At 37.1% G+C, this 20,637-nt stretch overlaps 1 protein-coding gene across 1 annotated transcript in view; it reads right to left on the reverse strand.

The window, feature by feature from the left end:
* LRP1B (LDL receptor related protein 1B) overlaps positions 1 to 20,637 on the reverse strand; it is a 2,178,569-nt gene that overhangs the window by 804,914 nt on the left and 1,353,018 nt on the right. Inside the window, exon 21 of the mRNA XM_086368415.1 lies at positions 2,661 to 2,843. Coding sequence (XP_086224541.1) covers positions 2,661 to 2,843 — 183 coding nt within the window. The remainder of the gene's footprint in view (positions 1 to 2,660; positions 2,844 to 20,637) is intronic.

A 20,637-nucleotide genomic window follows, 5' to 3' on the forward strand; every position in this document is an offset into this window, starting at 1 on the left:
GAGAACAATTTGGAAGTTCCTTAAAAATACTAAAAAGAGAGCTACCATATGATCCAGCAATCCCACTCCCAGCATATATCCAGAGAAAACCATAGTTTAGGAACACAGATCCACTCCAATGTTCATTGCAACACTATTTACAACAGCCAGGACATGGAAGCAACTTAAATGTCCATCCACAGAGGAAGGGATAAAGAAGATGTGGTACAAAAAAGGGATAAAGAAGATGTGATGCACAAACGTTATTAACTAGCCTTTATCTTCCATTAATTTTCCTATATATTTACCTTTCCACAATTTGCCATACCAATAAACTCAAATTACTTTTCCTTTGTCTTCTCCTCCCTCTGTGGATAGAGGAAAAGATTGTTTCCTCCCTACATTAGCCATCCTCATCATAATGCAGATTTATTCTTAAACTGAATCATATTCAGAAAAAGCTATTTCATAAGAGCTCATTGCAAAATATCAAAATGCATATAAGATAAATCAGAATCAATTGGAATTCCCTATTAAATTTACTTAATGGTGTTCTTTATTACATTTTCTCTCCATATTTTTTGTCATAGTTCAAACCAGTTTTTACTAACATACACCTTTTAGAAATTATTTATTATGAAGGCATTTATAATTTATTTCTTTATTATGAAGGCATTTATAATTTCCTTATGAGGAAATTTCAGGCTGCTTTTATGTTTTTCACTCCTAAATCTTGATAGTGTATTCAGTTAGTTTTAATTCAGGATTTTCCAAGTAAATTTATATTATGCTTTCCTATAGCCTTGACAGTTTCTTAGTCATATACCCAATAAATACTGTTATCTGATATATTTCAGCATTAACTCAATCAAGCAAATGACAGAAGCAACATGAGAAAGTATACTCAATATAAACACTTAGAATAATGTTAACCTGAGTCAAATAATTGGCTCTTTGGAATCAGAATTAGCCTGTTAAATTAAAACTTGCTTATTAAGTTAATCAATCATTCACTCATTTCAGTTCAGTTCAGTTGTTCAGTCATGTCTGACTCTTTGAGACCCCAATGGACTGCAGCACGCCAGGCCTCCCTGTCCATCACCAACTCCCAAGAGCTTACTCAAACTCATGTCCATTGAGTCAGTGATGCCATCCAACCATCTCATCTCCTGTCATCCCCTTCTCCTCCCATCTCCAATCTTTCCCAGCATGAGGGTTTTTTCCACTGAGTCAGTTCTTTGCATTAGGTGGCCAGAGTATTGGAGTTTCAGCTTCAGCATCAGTCCTTCCAATGAATATTCAGGACTGATTTTCTTTAGGATGGACTGGTTGGATCTCCTTGCAGTCCAAGGTACTCTTAAGAGTCTTCTGCAATACCACAGTTCAAAAGCATCAATTCTTCAGTGCTCAGCCAGATTCATACTTAAATTGAAGAAAGTAGGGAAATCCACTAGACCTTTCAGGTATGACCTAAATCAAATCCCTTACAGTTATACAGTGGAAGTGACAAATAGATTCAAGGGATTAGACTTGGTAGACAGAGTGCCTGAAGAACAATGGATGGAGGTTTGTGACATTGTACAAGAGGCAGTGATCAAAACCATCCCCAAGAAAAAGAAATGCAAAAAGGCAAAATGGTTGTCGGAGGAGGTCTTACAAATAACTGAGAAAAGAAGAGAAGCTAAAAGCAAGGAGAAAAAAAAAAGATACACCCATTTGAATGCAGAGTTCACTAATTTAATGTTATTCATTAATTTTTAATTAATATAAAATGTTTCAAAAGTATAATTTCTAAACTCAAAACCACATTCCATTAGCCAAGAGCCCCAAACTAAGAATCTTTGTATAATAATTGAGAGGAGTCACCTGACTCTTAAAAATATAACACATAGAGCTCAGCCTGGTTTACTGTAAGGAGTCACACTTTCATTTTAACAGAGGCTAGGAACAGCACCGTAAAATTTAGAAAACTAGTTGAAAATAAATGCATATTACTCTGCCTTTTTGAAAGTCATCTTCTTTCAATTTCATGGTGAAGTTTCATCTATGAAAAGGAGAATGATGCCCATGGGTTCTGCACACATGTCTCTTTCTGGACTGAGAAATTCCAGAAACTGAATTCAGATTAGTGTTATTGTGTCAGACTCTTTGTGACCCCATGGATTGTAACCCACCAGGCCCTTCTGTCATGGAATTCTCCAGGCAAGAATACTGGAGTGGGTTGCCATTCCCTTCTCCAAGGGATCTTCCTAACCCAGGGATCAAACCCATCTCCTACATTTCAGGCAGATTCTTTACTGTCTGAGCCACCAGGGAAGCCCAGATTTCCTGGTTTCAAATCCCAATTCTTCCATGCTGGCTTTGTGAGCCAGACAGTTAAAACTTCTTTTGACTTTTTGACTTGAACAAGTTAAAAACTTCTCTGGGGCTCAGTTTTCTCATTGTGATTTAGAATGTTGAAATGAGTTCACACAGAGAACATTCTTAGAACTGCACCAAGTCCACAGACAATTCTCAGTGAATGTTAGCTATTATTACTGTCATGTACAGAATGCCAGCAAATGTAGTAGAAACACAAGGGTACTTTTATAAAGGTAAGGTATGTATTGAGAAGGGCCCAAAAGAAACCTGCATTAAGGAAGCAAGCCCAAGGTGTAAGTAGAACCCAGTGTTCTGCTTACCTGTACTCCGACAGGAAAACTTGGTTTTGTGGTCACACAATCGTAAGGTACCATTGCAGCCTTTTTCATCACTACCATCTTCACAATCTTTTTCCCCATCACAGTGCCACACATCAGGGATGCAATTTCCATCAGGATGACACTGAAATTCATTTGCATTACAACCAGCAGGAGAATGAATCTCTTAAATATTGAAATGAGGGAGAGAGGTGGGTGGGGAGAGAAGAGAGAGACAAGAGAGAAATTATGATTTCACTTGATAATATTTTTTTCAATATTTTTTTCTTTCTTCAGGCATTATAATGATGCTAGAGAGAATATATATTTTACTTTAGTTGTTTAATTGCTGCAATGTTCTTCAGTATTTCCAAATTTGTTTTAGAAACTTTAATAATTAGAGAAAATGTTTCTTGCCCATGGAATACCTGAAAGTGTCATGAACATTAGGAAAAAAAGAAAGAGCAATATTATAATGTGGTAGTCCGTTGTAATTTTAATTAGTATCTTAACAATGGGATTTTTGAAGGGATTTTCTCTATAGCACATAAAAAAGATTTCACATTCTACTCTACATGTTTAGACTTCCCTTCATCTTTGACATTTCTTTAGATTATTTATTTCATTCTGGTAACAGGTTAATAACAACAACAACAAAAAAAGAACGGCATTTTAATAAAATCTTTGAAGAATAATATCCAAAATTTTGAAAACCAAAACCACAAGAAAATTTAAAAAAAAATTCAGGACATAGATTTCAGTTTAGAAATAACAGACACAAAAGAATTTAATGAGGCACTCTGCACTCAAATTCAATTTATCAATTAATAATTCATACAATGCCCAGAAAACACTATTACTCAAAAACTGATGACTAAATTATAGGCTATATTTTATAGGTAAGCATCTACAAGAATAAGAAAAGATAAATGTTGGGTATATTTAGCCTGCCAGGCTACTCTGTCCACGGAATTCTACAGGTAAGAATACTGGAGTGGGTAGCCATTCTCTTCTCCAAGGAATCTTCCAGATGCAGGGATCAAACCTGGGTCTCCCACATTGCAGGAAGATTCCCTGCCATCTGAGTCACTAGAGAAGTCCAATATATGTTTTAACAAAATAATAATGGAAAACGTGACTATAATCAGCAATATTATGCATTAATATCTAATATTATGAGATATAATAATCAGAATCTCCCAATACTATTGTAAAATAAAGATTTTAGTAAATATTTTCCTAGACCAAAGTTTTTGTTTTGCTTTGTTTTTAGAATAACTATATATCCACATGGAAAAGAACTGAACTTTGACCTTAACACCATATACCAATATTAATTCAAGATAGATCACAGGCCTAAATGTAAGAGCAAAACACATATATTGTATAAAACAGAGCAGAGGAGAAAAACCTTTGTGACCTTGGGACAACACACAAAAAGCATGAACCACAAATTTAAAAAGTGATAAATAGACTTCAGAAAATTAAAATCTTTTGCTTGTTGAAATAATCAAGAAAATGAAAAGGCAATATACAGCTTGGGGGAAAAAAAAGTTGCAAAGCATATATCTGACAAAAGACTTCTGTCCACATCTAATTAAGAACTTTTACAACTCAATAATGAAATAATTCAATTTTAAGGAACAGAAAAAAGATCTGTATAAGTAGTTAACAAATAATGGCCAATATGATTGATCACTGCTAAGTCTCTTCAGTCATGTCCGACTCTGTGCAACTCCATAGATGGCAGCCCACCAGGCTCCCCTGTCCCTGGGATTCTCCAGGCAAGAACACTGGAGTGGGCTGCCATTTCCTTCTCCAATGCATGAAAGTGAAAAGTGAAAGTGAATTCGCTCAGTCGTGTCCAACTCTTAGTGACCCCATGGACTGCAGCCTACCAGGCTCCTCCGTCTATGGGATTTTCCAGGCAAGAATACTGACTGGGGTGCCATTGCCTTCTCCATGATTGAACAATAGGGAAATACAAATTAAAACCACAGTAAGATGCTTCTATACATATATTAGAATTTCTTAAAAAGACTGAAATGCCAAGTGTTTGTAAAGATATGGTACAAGTGGGACTTGCATACATTGCTAGTGGAAGTGCAAACTAGGGCTCTCCTGGAAAACAGTTTGTCAGTGTTTTAAAAAATGTAAATGTACACCTACTATACAACCCAGCAATTCTACTCCTATGGGTTTCTCAAGTGAAATAAAAATATATGTCCACGCAAGATTTGTACACAAATGTTCATAGCAGCATTCTTCAATATAACAATAGAAAGAACTCAAATATCTATCAGCTAGTCCATGTATAAACAAAACATGGCATATGTATTAGACCAAAGTTTTAATGTAGCAAATTTATTGTTCTCTCATGTAGCTATGGCCACTCTGGTAGCTCAGCGGTAAAGAATCCATCAGCCAATGCAGGAGATACAGAATTCAATCCTTGGGTCAGGAAGATCCCCCAGAAAAGGAAATGGCAATCCACTTCAGAATTCTTACCTGGGAAACATAGCCAGCTATTAATTTATATTTATAACAACAATTATCCTGCATCATTATAAAACTGAAGCAAGCACAGGTGAGTTGCCCCTTACCTAATGGGCTGATTTGGTAGGAATTATAAAAATACAAATAAATAGAAACTTCAAATAACTAGAGTTGGAAGATCAAAAGGGAGATGTTTCACACCTTGCAGCTATAGGAAAGCCTAACAGGAAGAAGACTTTTCTTTCCTAGGGAGAACTCAGCCAAGGAAAAGCCACGGACCCTTTGTTTACTTTAGCCCTCTCAACTTCCTTTTCTCTCTATAAAAGCATCTCTTTTCCTTGCAATGAGGGAAACTGCACATGGCTTACCATGGCTGCAGAATCCAAATTGCAATTTGTTACTGATCTCAAATAAACATCTTTGCTGGATAAATGTCTCACACTCAACCTGTTTTAGGTCAACATTTTGGTGGTCCTTGCTAGGCCCAGAGAAGAGACCTGATGACTCCAGGACTGGTGAACATACAGGTACAGTACCCACAATGGAGCTTTTTTGTCACTCACTGCTTTTCCTGCTGACCCTGGAGTTTAAAGGCAAGTGTTTCTCTTGGATCCAAACTCACACTCTTTTCTCATGTGAAACTCTCCAGGCTTTATTCAGAATCTGCTCAAAGTTTTCATCTTTCTGGTTAAGACTTTGTTTTGTATGTGAGTACCTGTTTGGCACTTGGATCTGATTTCAATATCAGACTGTTGCACTGAAACTGGCCTATTCCCTTCAGAACAGGGGCTGCTTCTTCTGAAGCTGGCTAATCTTTGACCCATTCCTTTGAAAACAGGGGTTCTCTGCAACAGTGCCAGGATTTTCAGCCTTTGGCCTATTCTTTTGAAAAGACTATTCTCTGGAAACTGTCTGAAAAAGCCTTTAGCCTGGATCCTTTAAGCTGTTTCCTTTGAATTGGCTGGGATTGTCTTGCAAGCTGTCTGAATTGAACCATTTGTGCTGCAAGCTGTTTAAGCTGTTTAAAACAGGTTCTTTTCTCTAGAGGAAAAACCTCAAGGAAATCAGAACCCAACCCACTTATCTAAGTATTTTGAGCCCCTACCTCCCCCAATTCTTACAGGGACTCAGGCCAATTTGATGTTTAAAATCCATGGTCCTTCCTCATGTGATATGAAAGTCGCTCAGTCATGTCTGACTCCTTGCGACCCTTTGGATTGTAGCCTGCCAGGCTCCTCTGTCCATGAAAATCTCCAAGCAAGAATACTAGAGTGCGTAGCCTATCCCTTCTCCAGTGGATCTTCCTGACCCAGGAATCAAACCGTGGTCTCTTGCATTGCAGGCAGGTTCTCTATTAGCTGAGCTACCAGGATTCCTCACAGGCATTTCTAAATAAATGGACCAACCTGACCTAAGGCACGTTAAAATATGATTGACCATTATGGGTAACTCCTGAAATAACAAAATTTAATTTCCTTAAAACCCAATTGGGCTACAATTGCTTAAAATTTTCCAGAATTGACTGGAATGCTTATTTCAATTGGCATTTTGAGGTTTCCCAACATTATCAAGAGTCTAAAGTTGCCTGTCTGAAAAATAAGATCTTAAAATTTACCCAGGAAAACAAATGATTAAAGAAAGATAAAGCAACTCTCAAAGCCCTAAGGTCCTTCTTCCTTGGCTTTGTCTCAAGCTCGACCTTTGGTGCTATCTTCCTCCTTCCTTTCTATGCCTCCACTATACTCTCAATCCCCCTATATACATTCTCTGGACAAATTTCCCTTTATCTCTGAAACTCTTCCCATTCTCTTTTCTTCTGAACTTGTCAGAACATACTTCTTTCAAATAAGCCCTTTGAGGATCCAGAGGCTAAATCTTTAATATCTTATATTCCCTGGACTAAAGCTGAGCTGTGAGGCATAGTCAAAGACTTTCCCAAAGTAAACAAACATCCTCACACTTTTGCTGAGGAATTTAATATAGCCATTCAAACTTATAAACCTGGTTTCTCTAACTTATATCAGCTAGTTCATCTGCTCATCAGTGAAGGGCAGGCCCAGCATTGGGTGAAAACTGCTGATTGAGAAAGTCTTGAACATGCTTAGGATTACAATCAGAACAATCTGCTATCTTATTATGTGATCAGGTTCGAAAATTGCTAAGCAACTTCACCAAGTAATTCCTAGGGCTTTTCCAAAGCCTGTGGATTGGAACAAAATTCAGGCTTGCACACAGATTCTGATCAATCTGTTCATAAAAATCACAACTGACTTCAGACTGTTTTTAAAGAAAATTCTGATCTTCCTTCAAATGTTGATTAACTTCACTAGCTTTTAATTCTATATTAATTATGGATTGAAATGAGATCTCTTCCTTCTAGTAAAAAGTATCACAAATGTCAACTACAAATTGGTGCTTGCCAAGGAAATTCCCCATCAGCCTCTGTGAAATCTGAACCCTGTACTGCTGCAGTTATTGATCTGTTCCAGCCCTAAAGGGAGTTCAGGGTGGAGAGTGAGGAATTCTGTGCTTCAGGGAAACTGGTGGAACAGGTTCTATAGAATTAGATATTTTCAGTTAAACTGATTTCATGATCCCAATCCTTGCATTTTCTCATATCTAGATATGACACCTTCCAGGTGACATCAGTTCCTCATGACTAGCAGAAAATATTTAGCAAAATATGTGCTTGATTGCATTGAACTCCCCCTTCACCAAAATGTTATATATTGACCTCCCCCAGTGCCTCTTTGGAGTAGTATCTCAGAGCTGAGATTCTGTCTTCCAGGCTGCAGTCCTCATTTTGTCCCAAATAAAACTTAATTTGCAACTCTCACATTGTGCATCTTTTTTAGTTGATAGGATGAAACGGGAAACTTATGTTCACTTCAGATTTAGTTAATCTGACAAAATGGCTTCCTTTTACTCTATATGAATCACCTCAAAGGAAGACCTCAAAATTATTATAATTGTCGACTCCAACAAATGAAATCTCCTAAACAAAACCAAAATCCTCTTAGTTTTGTTATTATTGCACAGAACCAGGACATTAGAAAATAGATTGTTACAAATGTAAGCACTGAAGATACCTTAAACCCTCTAACCAGCTTTCCAACATACACCAGTTCTCAGTGGTGGGTCTCTCTGGAACTAGAGGGGCTCTTCCCAATCCTCCCTCTTTATTGCCTTGGAGAAATATTTTTCCAAGAGGATAAATATCTTTCAGTCCTCTTTGATACCATACTCTCAGATCTCAAGCTCACCACCATAAAACAGCCCTGCTTTGGAGTAATAAAACAGCTCAAACAGTGAGGATTTCTAATAAACCTCAAGAAGTTCTGAAAATATTCCCTTCTGTTTAGCCGTTTAAGGGATACACACCCTTTTCTCCTTAGTTCCTCTCACTGTTTTGTAGTCTCTGTCATGTCCAACTCTTTGTGACCCCATGGAATATAGCCTGCCAGGCTCCCCTGTCCATAAGATTTCCCAGGCAAGAAATACTGGAGAGAGTTGCCATTTCCTTCTCCAGTAGATCTTACCAACAGGGATCAAACTCATGTCTCCTGCCTTTGCAGGTGGATTCTTTACCACTGAGCCACCTATTCATTTATTTGGCTGTAAGTAAGTAAGCCCCTATCCATTTATTAGGCTGAAACTTCTTAGACAAGTATGCCAGAATTTCTTTCTCCTAAAAGGGGAAAACAATTCCAGAAATTGACAGTGTCATCAAAGAACCAACCAGGTAAATTAAATGAGTCTTCGACATCTTTTATTTGTTCTATCTCTGATGGTACCAGACCTGATTCTGAAAATATTGATCATTTGTCCCTATGGAATCAGCTACCACTTTCTTTAAGGGCGAAACCTCCAACTGATGTTTACAAAATCCATAGTATATCCCATCAAAATTTAAAACAGAATCCTCAAAACTTCCTAGAATTAATCAATACCCTATAGGTAATCCTTCAAGGCATAAAGCCGATAACGGAACAATACAGGCTCAAGGCTTCATTATCCCTGTACTATCCACTGTAACACCGCATTTTACCAGTGAGAAAAACAGTTACGAAGGTAGAGTAGTAAACAACACTGTTATCCTTCAATACCTCATTATTCCTCTCATAGGCTACTATCATCCATTTCCAGCAGAATAAAGTTCTTCACTGTAACTACTTTTCACAGAGCATTCTTTAGTATTCTAGCTGATGAAGATAGCCAATACTTCTTTGCCTTTGGTTGAGAAGAAAAAATAAATCACCTGGACAGTAATGCCTCAGAATTGTACTAAGAATCCTTATTTTCTACAAATCCTGAAGGCTGATCTGAATGATAAAGTTCTCCAAGGGTTTTACTTTGCTGTGATTTGTGATTTGCTTCTTTGCCCTCCTTCTCAAGCCTCTTTCTCAGGAAGGCAGCATCCACTTAATAAAGCTTTTAGACTTAAAGGGACTTAAGTTTGCCAAAGAAAAACTATTATAGTTTGCCCAAACCCTGGTTCAATGTTTTGGCCAACCAGTACCAGAACAAGGGCTCCACCTAGATCTAGATACACTTCATGGAACTTAGGACACCTACAATCCCAAACTAAGGGCAACTGCAAGGTTTTCTTAGGCCAGTTGCTTGTTGTTGAAATTACATTCCACATTTCTTATGTTTTAAAACCAAGTTTCTTTAAAACCAAATTTCTTATGTTTTTCTCAACAATAAAAATCTCACCCAATTTTGTGGGAAAAACTGGATGACATAGCCTTCAAGGCTCTAAAGGACAGCTTGATGAATCCACCTGCCTTTGGGCATCTCAATTATCAGATTCCCTTTTACTCTTTTGTATGTGACAAGAAAGGGAATAACTTTGGGGTACTCACCCCAAAACTCAGGGACCACGATCTGCCCATAGGGTATTATAGCCAGCAACTGGACCCTGTGGCACATGGATACCTCTCTTGCCTGAGAATCATTGCAGCCATTGCCCTTTTGGTTAAAGCCACTGAGAAAATTATTGTGGAATGTCCTTTAATTATCTTTGTATGTCATGAAGTAGAAGTCCTCCCAAATTCTCATCACGCTCAACATTTCTCAGCTAGCTCCCTCATATCCTAAAATGTCCCTTTGCTATCTGTCCTTCCCATAACTCTTTTACATGATAATAACTTTAATCTGGCTACTCTTCTCCCTTCTGTCACCAAAGTGTCCTTCATGACTGGTTAATGTTGATAGACAACCTTCTGACTCCCTGTAATGTAATGATCTGAAAGAAACTCCATTGGATAATGTTGACTGCCCATGGTTCAATGATGGTTCTTATTTAAAAGGTGACAATGACAAATACCATGCTGATTAAGTTATTATAACTCCTTTTGATATTGTTAAGGCAGCAGCTATACCTATGGCCACTTTGGCCCAGTAGGTTGAATTACATACTCTTAAATGGGCTTGTACTTTAGTCAAGGACAAAACAGCCAGTGTTTATACTGATAGAGATATGCTTTCAGAGTACCTAATGATTTTGGAATGTAGTGGAAGCAACGTTCCTTCCTTATTGCCAGTGGAAATAAAATCAAAAACAGTACCTATGTTCAAAAATTATTGAACGCAGTAATTTTACCTGCCATTTTAGCTAATATTAAGATTCTGGGGCATGTTAAACTTGACTTTCTGGAAATTACGGGAAATCACCTTGCTGATATTTATGCAAGGAATGCTATCCTTAAAGGGACCAACAACAGGCAAACCTCTGCCATTATCCACAGGGATATTTCCTCAAATGATACTTTAGAAAAAACTGGCTATAGAAGCCCCAAAATTAGATTCAGTAAAAGAAAAAACAAGATTGGAAATTTGACAATTTTTGGGAAAAAGAGGAAGGTATGGTTTATATCAAATAACTCAGTCCTATCAGAAACTCTAAAAAACCCACTTCTCATGACAGTACATACACCGAACCGATGGTCTATTGACAAATGATGAATAAATATTGTTAGGGAAACATTAACAAAGCTGCAAAAAGTGCCTACCTCAATTGTCCTAGTTGTCCAAAGTACACCCCATGGAAGACTTTGTACTGCTTCAAGATATTTTAAAGTGCCTAATGGACCATTCAAAGTCTAGTAGATGGATTTCATAAACTTCCTCCATCTCATGGGTATAAATATGTTTCCATCACAGTCTGCATTTTTTTCCACTGGACTGAAGCCTTCCCCTACAGACAGGCTACTGCATTTTCTGTGGCTAAAGTCCTTTGTTCTAAATTGCTTCAGTTGTGTCTGACTCTTTGCGACCCTATGGACTGTAACCCGCTAGGCTTCTCTGTCCATTAGATTCTCCAGGGAAGAATACTGGAGTGCATTGTCATGCCCTTCTCTAGGGGATCTTCCTAACTCAGGGATTGAACCTGCATCCCTTACATCTTGGGCATTGGCAAGTCTTTTAGGGAAGTGAAAGTGCAAGTTGCTCAGTCATGTCCAACTCTTTGCCACCCCATGTACTATACATCCATGGAATTCTCCAGGCCAGAATACTGGAGTGGGTAGACTTTCCCTTCTCCAGGGGGCCTTCCCAACCCAGGGATCAAACTCAGGTCTCCCACATTGCAGGTGGGTTCTTTACCAGCTGAGCCACAAGGGAAGCTCTCTTTTAGGGAAAGATTACCCCTCTCTGGAGAAATTCCTCTCAAACTTCATAGTAATCTGAGAACCCATTTTGAAGGCCAGATGCTTTGATAAGCCTGTAATGTTTGGCTGGTTTTTCACCACTTTCACTATGCTTACCACCCTCAATCTTCATGTTTAGCTGAACACACTAATAACATTTATTGCTACCAACTAACAAAATTTGTAAAGGTTGTCTAAATACCTTGGCCAAAAGCATTGCAATTGGTCCTTTTAAATGTCAGATCCACCCTTTTCGGAATTCATAAACTCTCACCCTTCAAGATAGTCCTAGACTGCCCTATGTATTTGGTTCCTGCTTTTATTTCATCCATAACTGATCAAAGGAGACATATTCTAGTATTACAAAGGACTTCTCGTTTCTATTAAAAATAACCATATTTTGGTAAAGCAGTCATTTCACAGTGTGCCTTTGGGAGAAAAAGACTTGTAACTTAGAGATTTTGTCTACTGGAAAAGATACTGCCAAAAGCATTCTCCTCAGCCTCACCAGAAAGACCATACTAAGTACTGTTAACCAGCCCTTGTGCCACCATACTTTAAGGAATAGACTCTTGGATGCATGTGACAAACCTAATGAAGTTCCTGAACCCTGACTGGATGTGCACATCATCTGGTGACCTGAAAGTAAAGATTTCCCAGAATTGTGAATGAGGTTTTGTGATAACAAATGTGATAACATGTCATAAATGTGATAACAATTCCCAGAGTTGTTATCTAAAAACACAACTTTCCAAAGGTATCTTTGATGCTGACATAAAGATTCAGATAATCTACAATGTCTAGGATCTTGAAAACATATGGACTTTAGATAAAAAAAAAAAAATTCTCCCTCCAGACCCTCCTTGTTACTCACATGTGACCTAAGCTTTCTAGTCTGAGACACTACATCCAGAAATGGTCCCTCCTGACACTGAAGGGCAAAAAAGCCACTGAAACTAGAAAACCTGACTGTTGATCAGTTATGCTTTCAGAAAAAGATCTTAGTCAAAGGCTGAAAATGTAAAAAATAATAATAATAAATAGAATCCTCAGTTAAATACAGTTGAGAGACCAGAGGAAGAGCTCTTATATCCTGCAATAATAGTAGAGCCCAATAGGTGAATAAAGGCACTTCTTTCCTGGAAAGAACTCAGCCAATGAAAATCCTTGGACCTTTTTTGTTTTATTACAGCCCTCCCAAATTTCTTTTCCTTTCTATGAAAGTGTTCTCCTTCCCTTCCCATGTGAGAACTTGCACATTGCTGACCACAGTCACAGATGCTATATTGCAATTTTCTGCTGATCCTGAATAAACCCATTCATCTTCATTGGAGAAACATCTGTCAGTCAGTCACTTTCAGGCCAATAGGATCATGTGGTTATGAGCTAAGATTCAGTTCAGTTCAGTTCAGTCGCTCAGTCATGTCTGACTCTTGGCAACCCCATGAATCGCAGCACACCAGGCCTCCCTGTCCATCACCAACTCCCGGAGTTCACTCAGACTCACGTCCATCAAGTCGGTGATGTCATCTAGCCATCTCATCCTTTGTAGTCCCCTCTTCCTCCTGCTCCCAATCCCTCCCAACATCAGAGTCTTTTCCAATGAGTCAACTCTTTGCATGAGGTGGCCAAAGTACTGGAGTTTCAGCTTTAGCATCATTCCTTCCAAAGAAATCCCAGGCCTGATCTCCTTCAGAATGGACTGGTTGGATCTCCTTGCAGTCCAAGGGACTCTCAGGAGTCTTCTCCAACACCACAGTTCAAAAGCATCAATTCTTCGGCGCTCAGCCTTCTTCGCAGTCCAACTCTCACATCCATACATGACCACAGGAAAAACCATAGCCTTGACTAGATGGACCTTTGTTGGCAAAGTAATATCTCTGCTTTTGAATATGCTATCTAGGTTGGTCATAACTTTCCTTCCAAGGAGTAACTGAGCTAAAGTCAAGGTAATAATAAGACTTTTATCACCAAGCCAGCCACTTAATCTTTTGAGATCTCTATTTGTTCACCTGGAAAGTAGAGCTCCCTCAGGGTCATTGGGAGGAATAAATTGGATATGTGCAAATGATTATTTTCCTTACAATTTTTGTTATTATTTTCTATGATATATACTGAATAATTCATCACTAACATTTTTATTTATTTAAAGAATTTCAGCAACCTATGTCAGGTGATACAGTATTTTAAAGATGCATAAAATGGACAGGCTTCTACTTCCCAAGTATTCTTAACTTAGTCATGTTGAAATAATGACAACAACAAAATGATAAAAATGATCCCTACTGAAGTAAAAGTAAACAAGTTCTGTTGGTTGAGAATAGTAGTTCCAATTTACCCAAAACCTCATTTCCAAAAGTAGCTACTCCTAAGAACACATAATAATCACACAAAATTTAAAGAGAAGGGGCAGAATTTAGACTGGCCTTGAGTCTCTTTCAGAAACAAGACTTTCTTTGTCTATTTTCCTAGGCATCCAAATTATTTTGACTTGGGATATACAGAGGCTTCATAATTTAATGAAATACTTCGGTGCAAAGACATAATCGATAAAGATGGTAGAGTATGTAAACATTTAGATAATATATGTGGAATGTGATAAAGCCACTTCCCGCCATATTTAATTGGGTATCTGTAGAATACCCTATTTAGATGAGTTAACTATTAGTGTGTTAGAGAAGACTGAGGCTGCTTTCAAAAACAGTTGTAGCGATTTCAAACTTGGGGTCTTTAAAAAGGCAACTTGAAAACTCTGTGATTTTGTATTCAAGAAAAGAATGAAGACAAGTCAAATGAAATTTGAAGGCTTTTTCAGCGCTCTAAGTAAATCTATGATGAAGGGAGCAACTTCCATACAACAGTGAATGGCCTTTGGTTATTTATCCTAGCACTTAACTGTCCATGAAAATAAAACTAAACAAGTTTTGGCTCAGCTGAATTTTATAACTTGTAATATGAGCTCAACAAATAACATAAAAGCTGAGCTTCAGGTGATTCTCACTCAGTGATTCCAAATAATTAATAAAGAATGGAAGGTATAGCCTATTGATTTTTTTGTACATTCTTTAAATTAAGAGTTGAAGACTGGCAGTTCCCATATTGAATCTGTCCCTCAGGATGTTTAATTTGGTAAACATACTATTGACCTTTTAAAAAATTGAAAGATTTCCTATAAAAAGCTAGCTTTTCCAGATTCTTAAAAAGTAAGATTCTTAGGTTAGCACTCTCACAAGGTAACAACGACTGTCTCTTTTATACAGAGCTGGACTGAATTGTATTAATGGTTACCTGTTATAATGGAGAGACAACGATACTCCTTTACACTTTATTTTTTTCTGTAATGGATATTTTTTCCTTGGTAGAGGTGGGCAGTGAGGCAACTGCTAATTCCCTTTTGTTTTTCAATCTACTTCTGAGAAACTGTAGGAAAGATTTTATTTGACTCTTGCTTCAATATTAATACTAATTTTACTGTCTTGTATGAATTGGTTTTTCTTCTTTATGAGTAATTTCTATGAATATTTGTGAATACCCCTAAATTCATCTCTCTCTCTTTGCAATAGCTTTTTAGAATTTTGTGCCAAATTTATGGATCATTTTTCATGATATGAATTTTTTTGGACCAATCTCACTCTCAGATTTATTTATATTACTAATCCTTATCCTGCCTTTGTTTGAGACTGTCCTCTTTATAACCTTTAAGTTTTCTAGGTTATAACTTAGATTCTTTCTGGAAACGATCAGAGGGCTACATAAATACATAAACATAATAGTAATACACAAAGAAATCTTGAGAAGAAATAACACATTTTGCATTTAAAATGACCTAGTTTGGAAACATTTTGTTAGCCTAATAAAATTAAATCACATATTCCAAATTCTATTCCATATATTAATTCCTCTCATCTTTTTTTTAATAATAATTTTGACTCAAAAATGTCAGTAGTAATGGGAGGAATTCAATGTTTCACTACTAATAATTGTGAGGGTGATGCTTTGCCTCTTTTAAACATTTTGGACTTAATTTCAAAGATCTAGTTTCTTTGGGTTATGTTCCTCAACAATTAACTCAGTGACTTAATGGGAAATTCTCAAGAAGATTAAATAAACTTAGAAATCTAAATAGAAAAACCTATTTCAAAAAGAGACTTGTGAAATATAAACTGCTGCTTGTGGAGAAGGGATTGCTTCTCCTGATCCAGGAATATGTTAACTTTACATATAGAATCATAGTCTTTTAGCTCAATGGTATTTACAGCTGATAATAAGTTATGACTACACAGATCAAAGCATAATCTATGAAGGGAGAGAGCAAACTGCTACTGTTTGTGGCTTTTAAAACTGTATTTGCCTTTGCTTTGCTTGGTATTGTTTGGTTTATCCATTTGTGCTTCAGAAGTGAATACACTCATTCATTTTATTATTCTAAATAAATATTTATCTTATAAATGTACATACAAAAGTGATATTTCCCTGAGGCTTTTCTTTCCTTCTGTCTTTTCTTTTTTTCTCTCATAAACTATCCATATCTAAACCTTTGTGAACTGGTACACTATCTATTAAGAGGCATCACAAATAGCCATATTACAGCAACTTTAAAATGAGTATATCATCTGGAGAAGGAAATATGATATACCATCATAAAATATTCAAATCTAAATGGTGAGTTAATTCTCCTTTAGATTGCCTCTTGTTTACATTTAATCTATTAATATCCATAACTTTCTTTAAGTCTCATTTTATTTAAAAAATACATATTTATCTAGGATTGGATTTCTTATTCTGGTATTTGTAGATTCAAGAGATTTATGGGTAAACTTTAGGAATTCATAAAAGATCTCAGAAACTATACATGATGCTTTGTGCTGCTTTTTTTCCTCTCGTGAAAGACATTCAAGAGCTTTCCTTGACTCTTGTGGAAGACTCTAAAAGGAATGTGGAGACCAATTTCACACTTCCCTATTTGTTTTTCATCTATTCCATATACCTTCCATGTAAATGGTAGTTTATATGACATTCAATTTTACTTATATTTCAAATTATATAAAATTGTATTAAAACTCAGTTGGGAAAAAAAGGATTGCCTAGGTGTACCTTATCATTTAATTAAACATAAAGAAATAGAACTGCTTATTGAGAGCAACCCATTTCACAGAAACAGGAACTTTGCCTGTGGTTATACATATGATAAGCAGCAGGGATGAAATTTGAGACCAAACAATGAAACTTTAGAGCCTTCTTTCTTTATCACTGTCCCATTAAAAAAATAATTATACAAGGACATAAACTAGATTAATCTAGAAAGCAATAAGTTCAATAAGAAAATGGATCAGAGTAATGTTATACCCTAGTGGCTCAGATGGTGAAGAATCCACCTACAATGCGGGAGATCTGAGTTCAGTCCCTGAGTTGGGAAGATCCCCTGCTGGAGGAAATGGCTACCCACTCCAGTATTCTTGCCTGGAGAATCCCAAGGACAAAGGAGCCTGGCAGGGTCCATGGGGTTGCAAAGAGCTGGACTCGACTGAGTGACTAAGCATACACACACACACACACAATACTGCATAGGAAAAAAAATACATTGCTTCTGAGTCACAATTCATTAGCCATTGCTAGTCACGTTGTATTGGGCCCTCTCATGCTGGTCCCACTCAATCACAAAGTTTCCAGGAAGTACAGTCTCACCATGTTCCCAGATAAAGGAAAACATAGAAATATACTATGTACATATTAAATGATTACCATGAGTGACTTGGGTATAGAGCACATCGTGACAGGGAGAACAGAGATGTCTCTCTAAGAAGGTGATATCTGAGATGAGACCAGAATGAACGGAAAGAGCCAGCCACACACATTAGGATAAAGAGTATAGTAGGCAAAGGGAATGACAAATGCAAAAACTCAAAAGCAGGAAACATATTTTGTTTTATAGTTGGAGAAGAAAGTGAATAAGGGTAGATTAGTGAATTGAGATTTGAGAGATAGGCAGGGGCTGGATCTTGTAAGGCTTTATCAACATCTATGGTACAATAAGCTCAACAACTATCTTTTAATTAGAGATTTTGAATCAGAGGAGTGATGATGATATAATTTAATCTCCATTATTAAATTCTCGCTGGCTGCTGTGTGGGAGAAAAAGTGGAACTAGGAAGACAAAGTTAATGTGCAGAAATGGCTTTTTCTGGAGTCTAGGTACAAAATGACAGGCATAGTTTCTGCCTTTGAAAAGATCATAAAATGGTCTGCATGCAGGAAAGTAGGTGATGTGTGTAGCTGCAAAGCAATATCCTACATGATTTTTAAAAAAAATTTTATTGAAGCATTGTTGATTTACAATGCTGTATTAGTTTCTGCTGTATAGCAAAGTGAACCAGTTATACATGTACATATATCCCCTCTTTTTTTGGATTTAAGTCATCAACTTAGCACATAGTTCACCACAGAGCATTGAATAGAGTTCCCTGTACCATACAATAGGTTCCTCATTAGTAATCTATTTTATTTGTAGTCGTGAATATATGTTAATCCCAAGCTCCCAATTCATCCCACCCTCCTTTTCCCTGCTTAGTGTCCATACATTTTTTTCTGTACATCTGTGTATCTCTTTCTGCTTTGTAAATAGGTCCATCCGTAGCATTTTTATAGATTCCACATATATATCCTCAGTGACTTAGTAGGAGAGAACATTGTGAGAACATGCAGAGGGGAAATCTAACCTGGACTGGGGGATATTAGAGGAGAAATTCTCATGATGGAGGATAAGAAGAGTTCCAAGTCATGACTGAAAGTCTGGTAGAGGTAAAAGTGGAATGTGATGAAAAATATTCTGAATGAAGTCAGCAGCATTCATAAAATTCGGTGTTGTGTGTGATGGGAGGAGGGAGAAGAGAGACAACTAGAGAAGAAAGCAGAGAACTTGAGTGGTTTTATATGCAATGCTAAATGGTTTGGATTTAAACCCAAAGGCAATAGGGGTCATGGAAAGACCTGCTGCTAGATTCTGATATGCTCAGATATGTAGTTAATATCCATCACTTTGGAAGCATTTAGGCAATAAGTAAAAAGGGAAAAGTCTCTGAGAGTCCAAAAATTTACAATTGATCTACATATGGAGGTATATGTGTATCTATTTCACTTGCCAAAACACTCAGCCTTTATACTAAGTCATGTAGACTATTAAACACACACACACACACTCTTTCTCCTTCATATTGCTCTCCTTAATTCATGCTACCTTCTCACAATCAATTAAAAATGCTCCAAACCTATTTCTCAATGTCTGTTATGCCCTTGTTTAGAAATGCTACCCCTTCTGCCAGAAAATAGAGAAAAAAGTCATGGAGTTTTATTTTCTCTTAACCCCCTTGCCAAATGAAATCAGCTTCTGTTAACAGTTGTTGATTTTCCCCTGGATGGAATGTTGCATCCCTCTAAGGAGGCTGTGATGGCCATTCTAACCTGAGTTCCAGGCATCTGTGGTTCCCCAGAGCCCTAGCTGCTTAAGCTTCAGGGCTTGGCACTCAATCTATCTTTGTAATATGGCTTGTCCCAGTGGAGTGTTAAAATGATGACTATGTTTATATGCATATACTCATGCTGTTTTACTGTTATGTTTTCATGTTGCTGATGCTGGTTATATTTTAACTAATGCAATTTTATTGTATTTTTGCCCCGAAGCTATTTAAACTAAGCATACAATTTAGGGGAACCTAATAAATAAACGCAGAACTCTGGAGGAAATGTGGCAACTGACAGTGGAATTTATCCCAATATTTAAATGAATTCATTGAGACTAAATATTTGCAGTTAGAAGACTAGCAACTATACAGAGACAGAAAAGACTTTTTCTTCTCCTATAAGGTAAAAAATGAAAATCAGGATTGCAAAAATTATATTTATACTATGCTTTTCTTATTCAGAATACACTTTTTTGATTTCTAAGAAATGTTTAAGTGTTCCTGAGAAAATAGTTAAAATGATATTGTGAATTTAGTGAATTATTTAAATTGTGAGTCCAATCCAGGAGAAAAAAAAAAAAAAAACAACTTTGTTTGTTTTAATGGACTTTAATTTTGGAGAAGGAAATGTCAACTCACTCCAGTATTGTTGCCTGGAAAATCATATGGACAGAGGAGCCACACACCCCATGGGGTCACAGAGTCAGACACGACTGAGCAACTAACATACACACATACTTTAACTTGAAATTTGTTATAAAATGTTTTGAAAAGTTAAAAAAAAAAAAAAAGAGTGCTATGTGCACAAAGCTTCCTGCATATCTGATAATTGTCATGTGTCCATTCCTGCTTGCTTTCTGGTTTTTCAGTGACTCACTGTGTATTAATAATTCCTGTACCTATGGCAGCAGTTGGCTACAGATTCCTAGGTATTCTTCACCTGTCCTGAATCTATTGAGAATCAGAGTGGCAGCCTATCAATTGTTTCATTTCATTTACCAACAGGGTGTGGACATATGCTTGTCCTGTTTCTCAGTGGACCCTTAACCACTTCCTAAAGTAGGTAGGCTGTCCTTGGTTTCTAGAAATCCTTAGCAATGGGTGCTTGTTTAAACCTCTCTACCTATCTGACTAGAAACTGCACTGTGACTGTTGGGGGTAACTGTCCTGCTCTTCTCCAGCTAATGTGGGATGAATTCCCCAGGGACTACTGCCTGCCCGATGGCTCTACAGTCCCTTATATGAACTAATAATGAAGTCAAACTTGGGGTGTCTCTTTGAAATCAACTTGTCCTCATCCATTCGACCTTGATGACTGCTTGCCTGTCATCTAGCCTATAGATGATTATTAATATCATAATATCATGGCCCTTTCCA

Source organism: Bos grunniens, chromosome 2, assembly GCF_055505025.1.
Source record: "Bos grunniens cultivar Pamir isolate PY7600 chromosome 2, Bosgru_T2T1.0, whole genome shotgun sequence".
Classification (NCBI taxonomy): domain Eukaryota; kingdom Metazoa; phylum Chordata; class Mammalia; order Artiodactyla; family Bovidae; genus Bos; species Bos grunniens.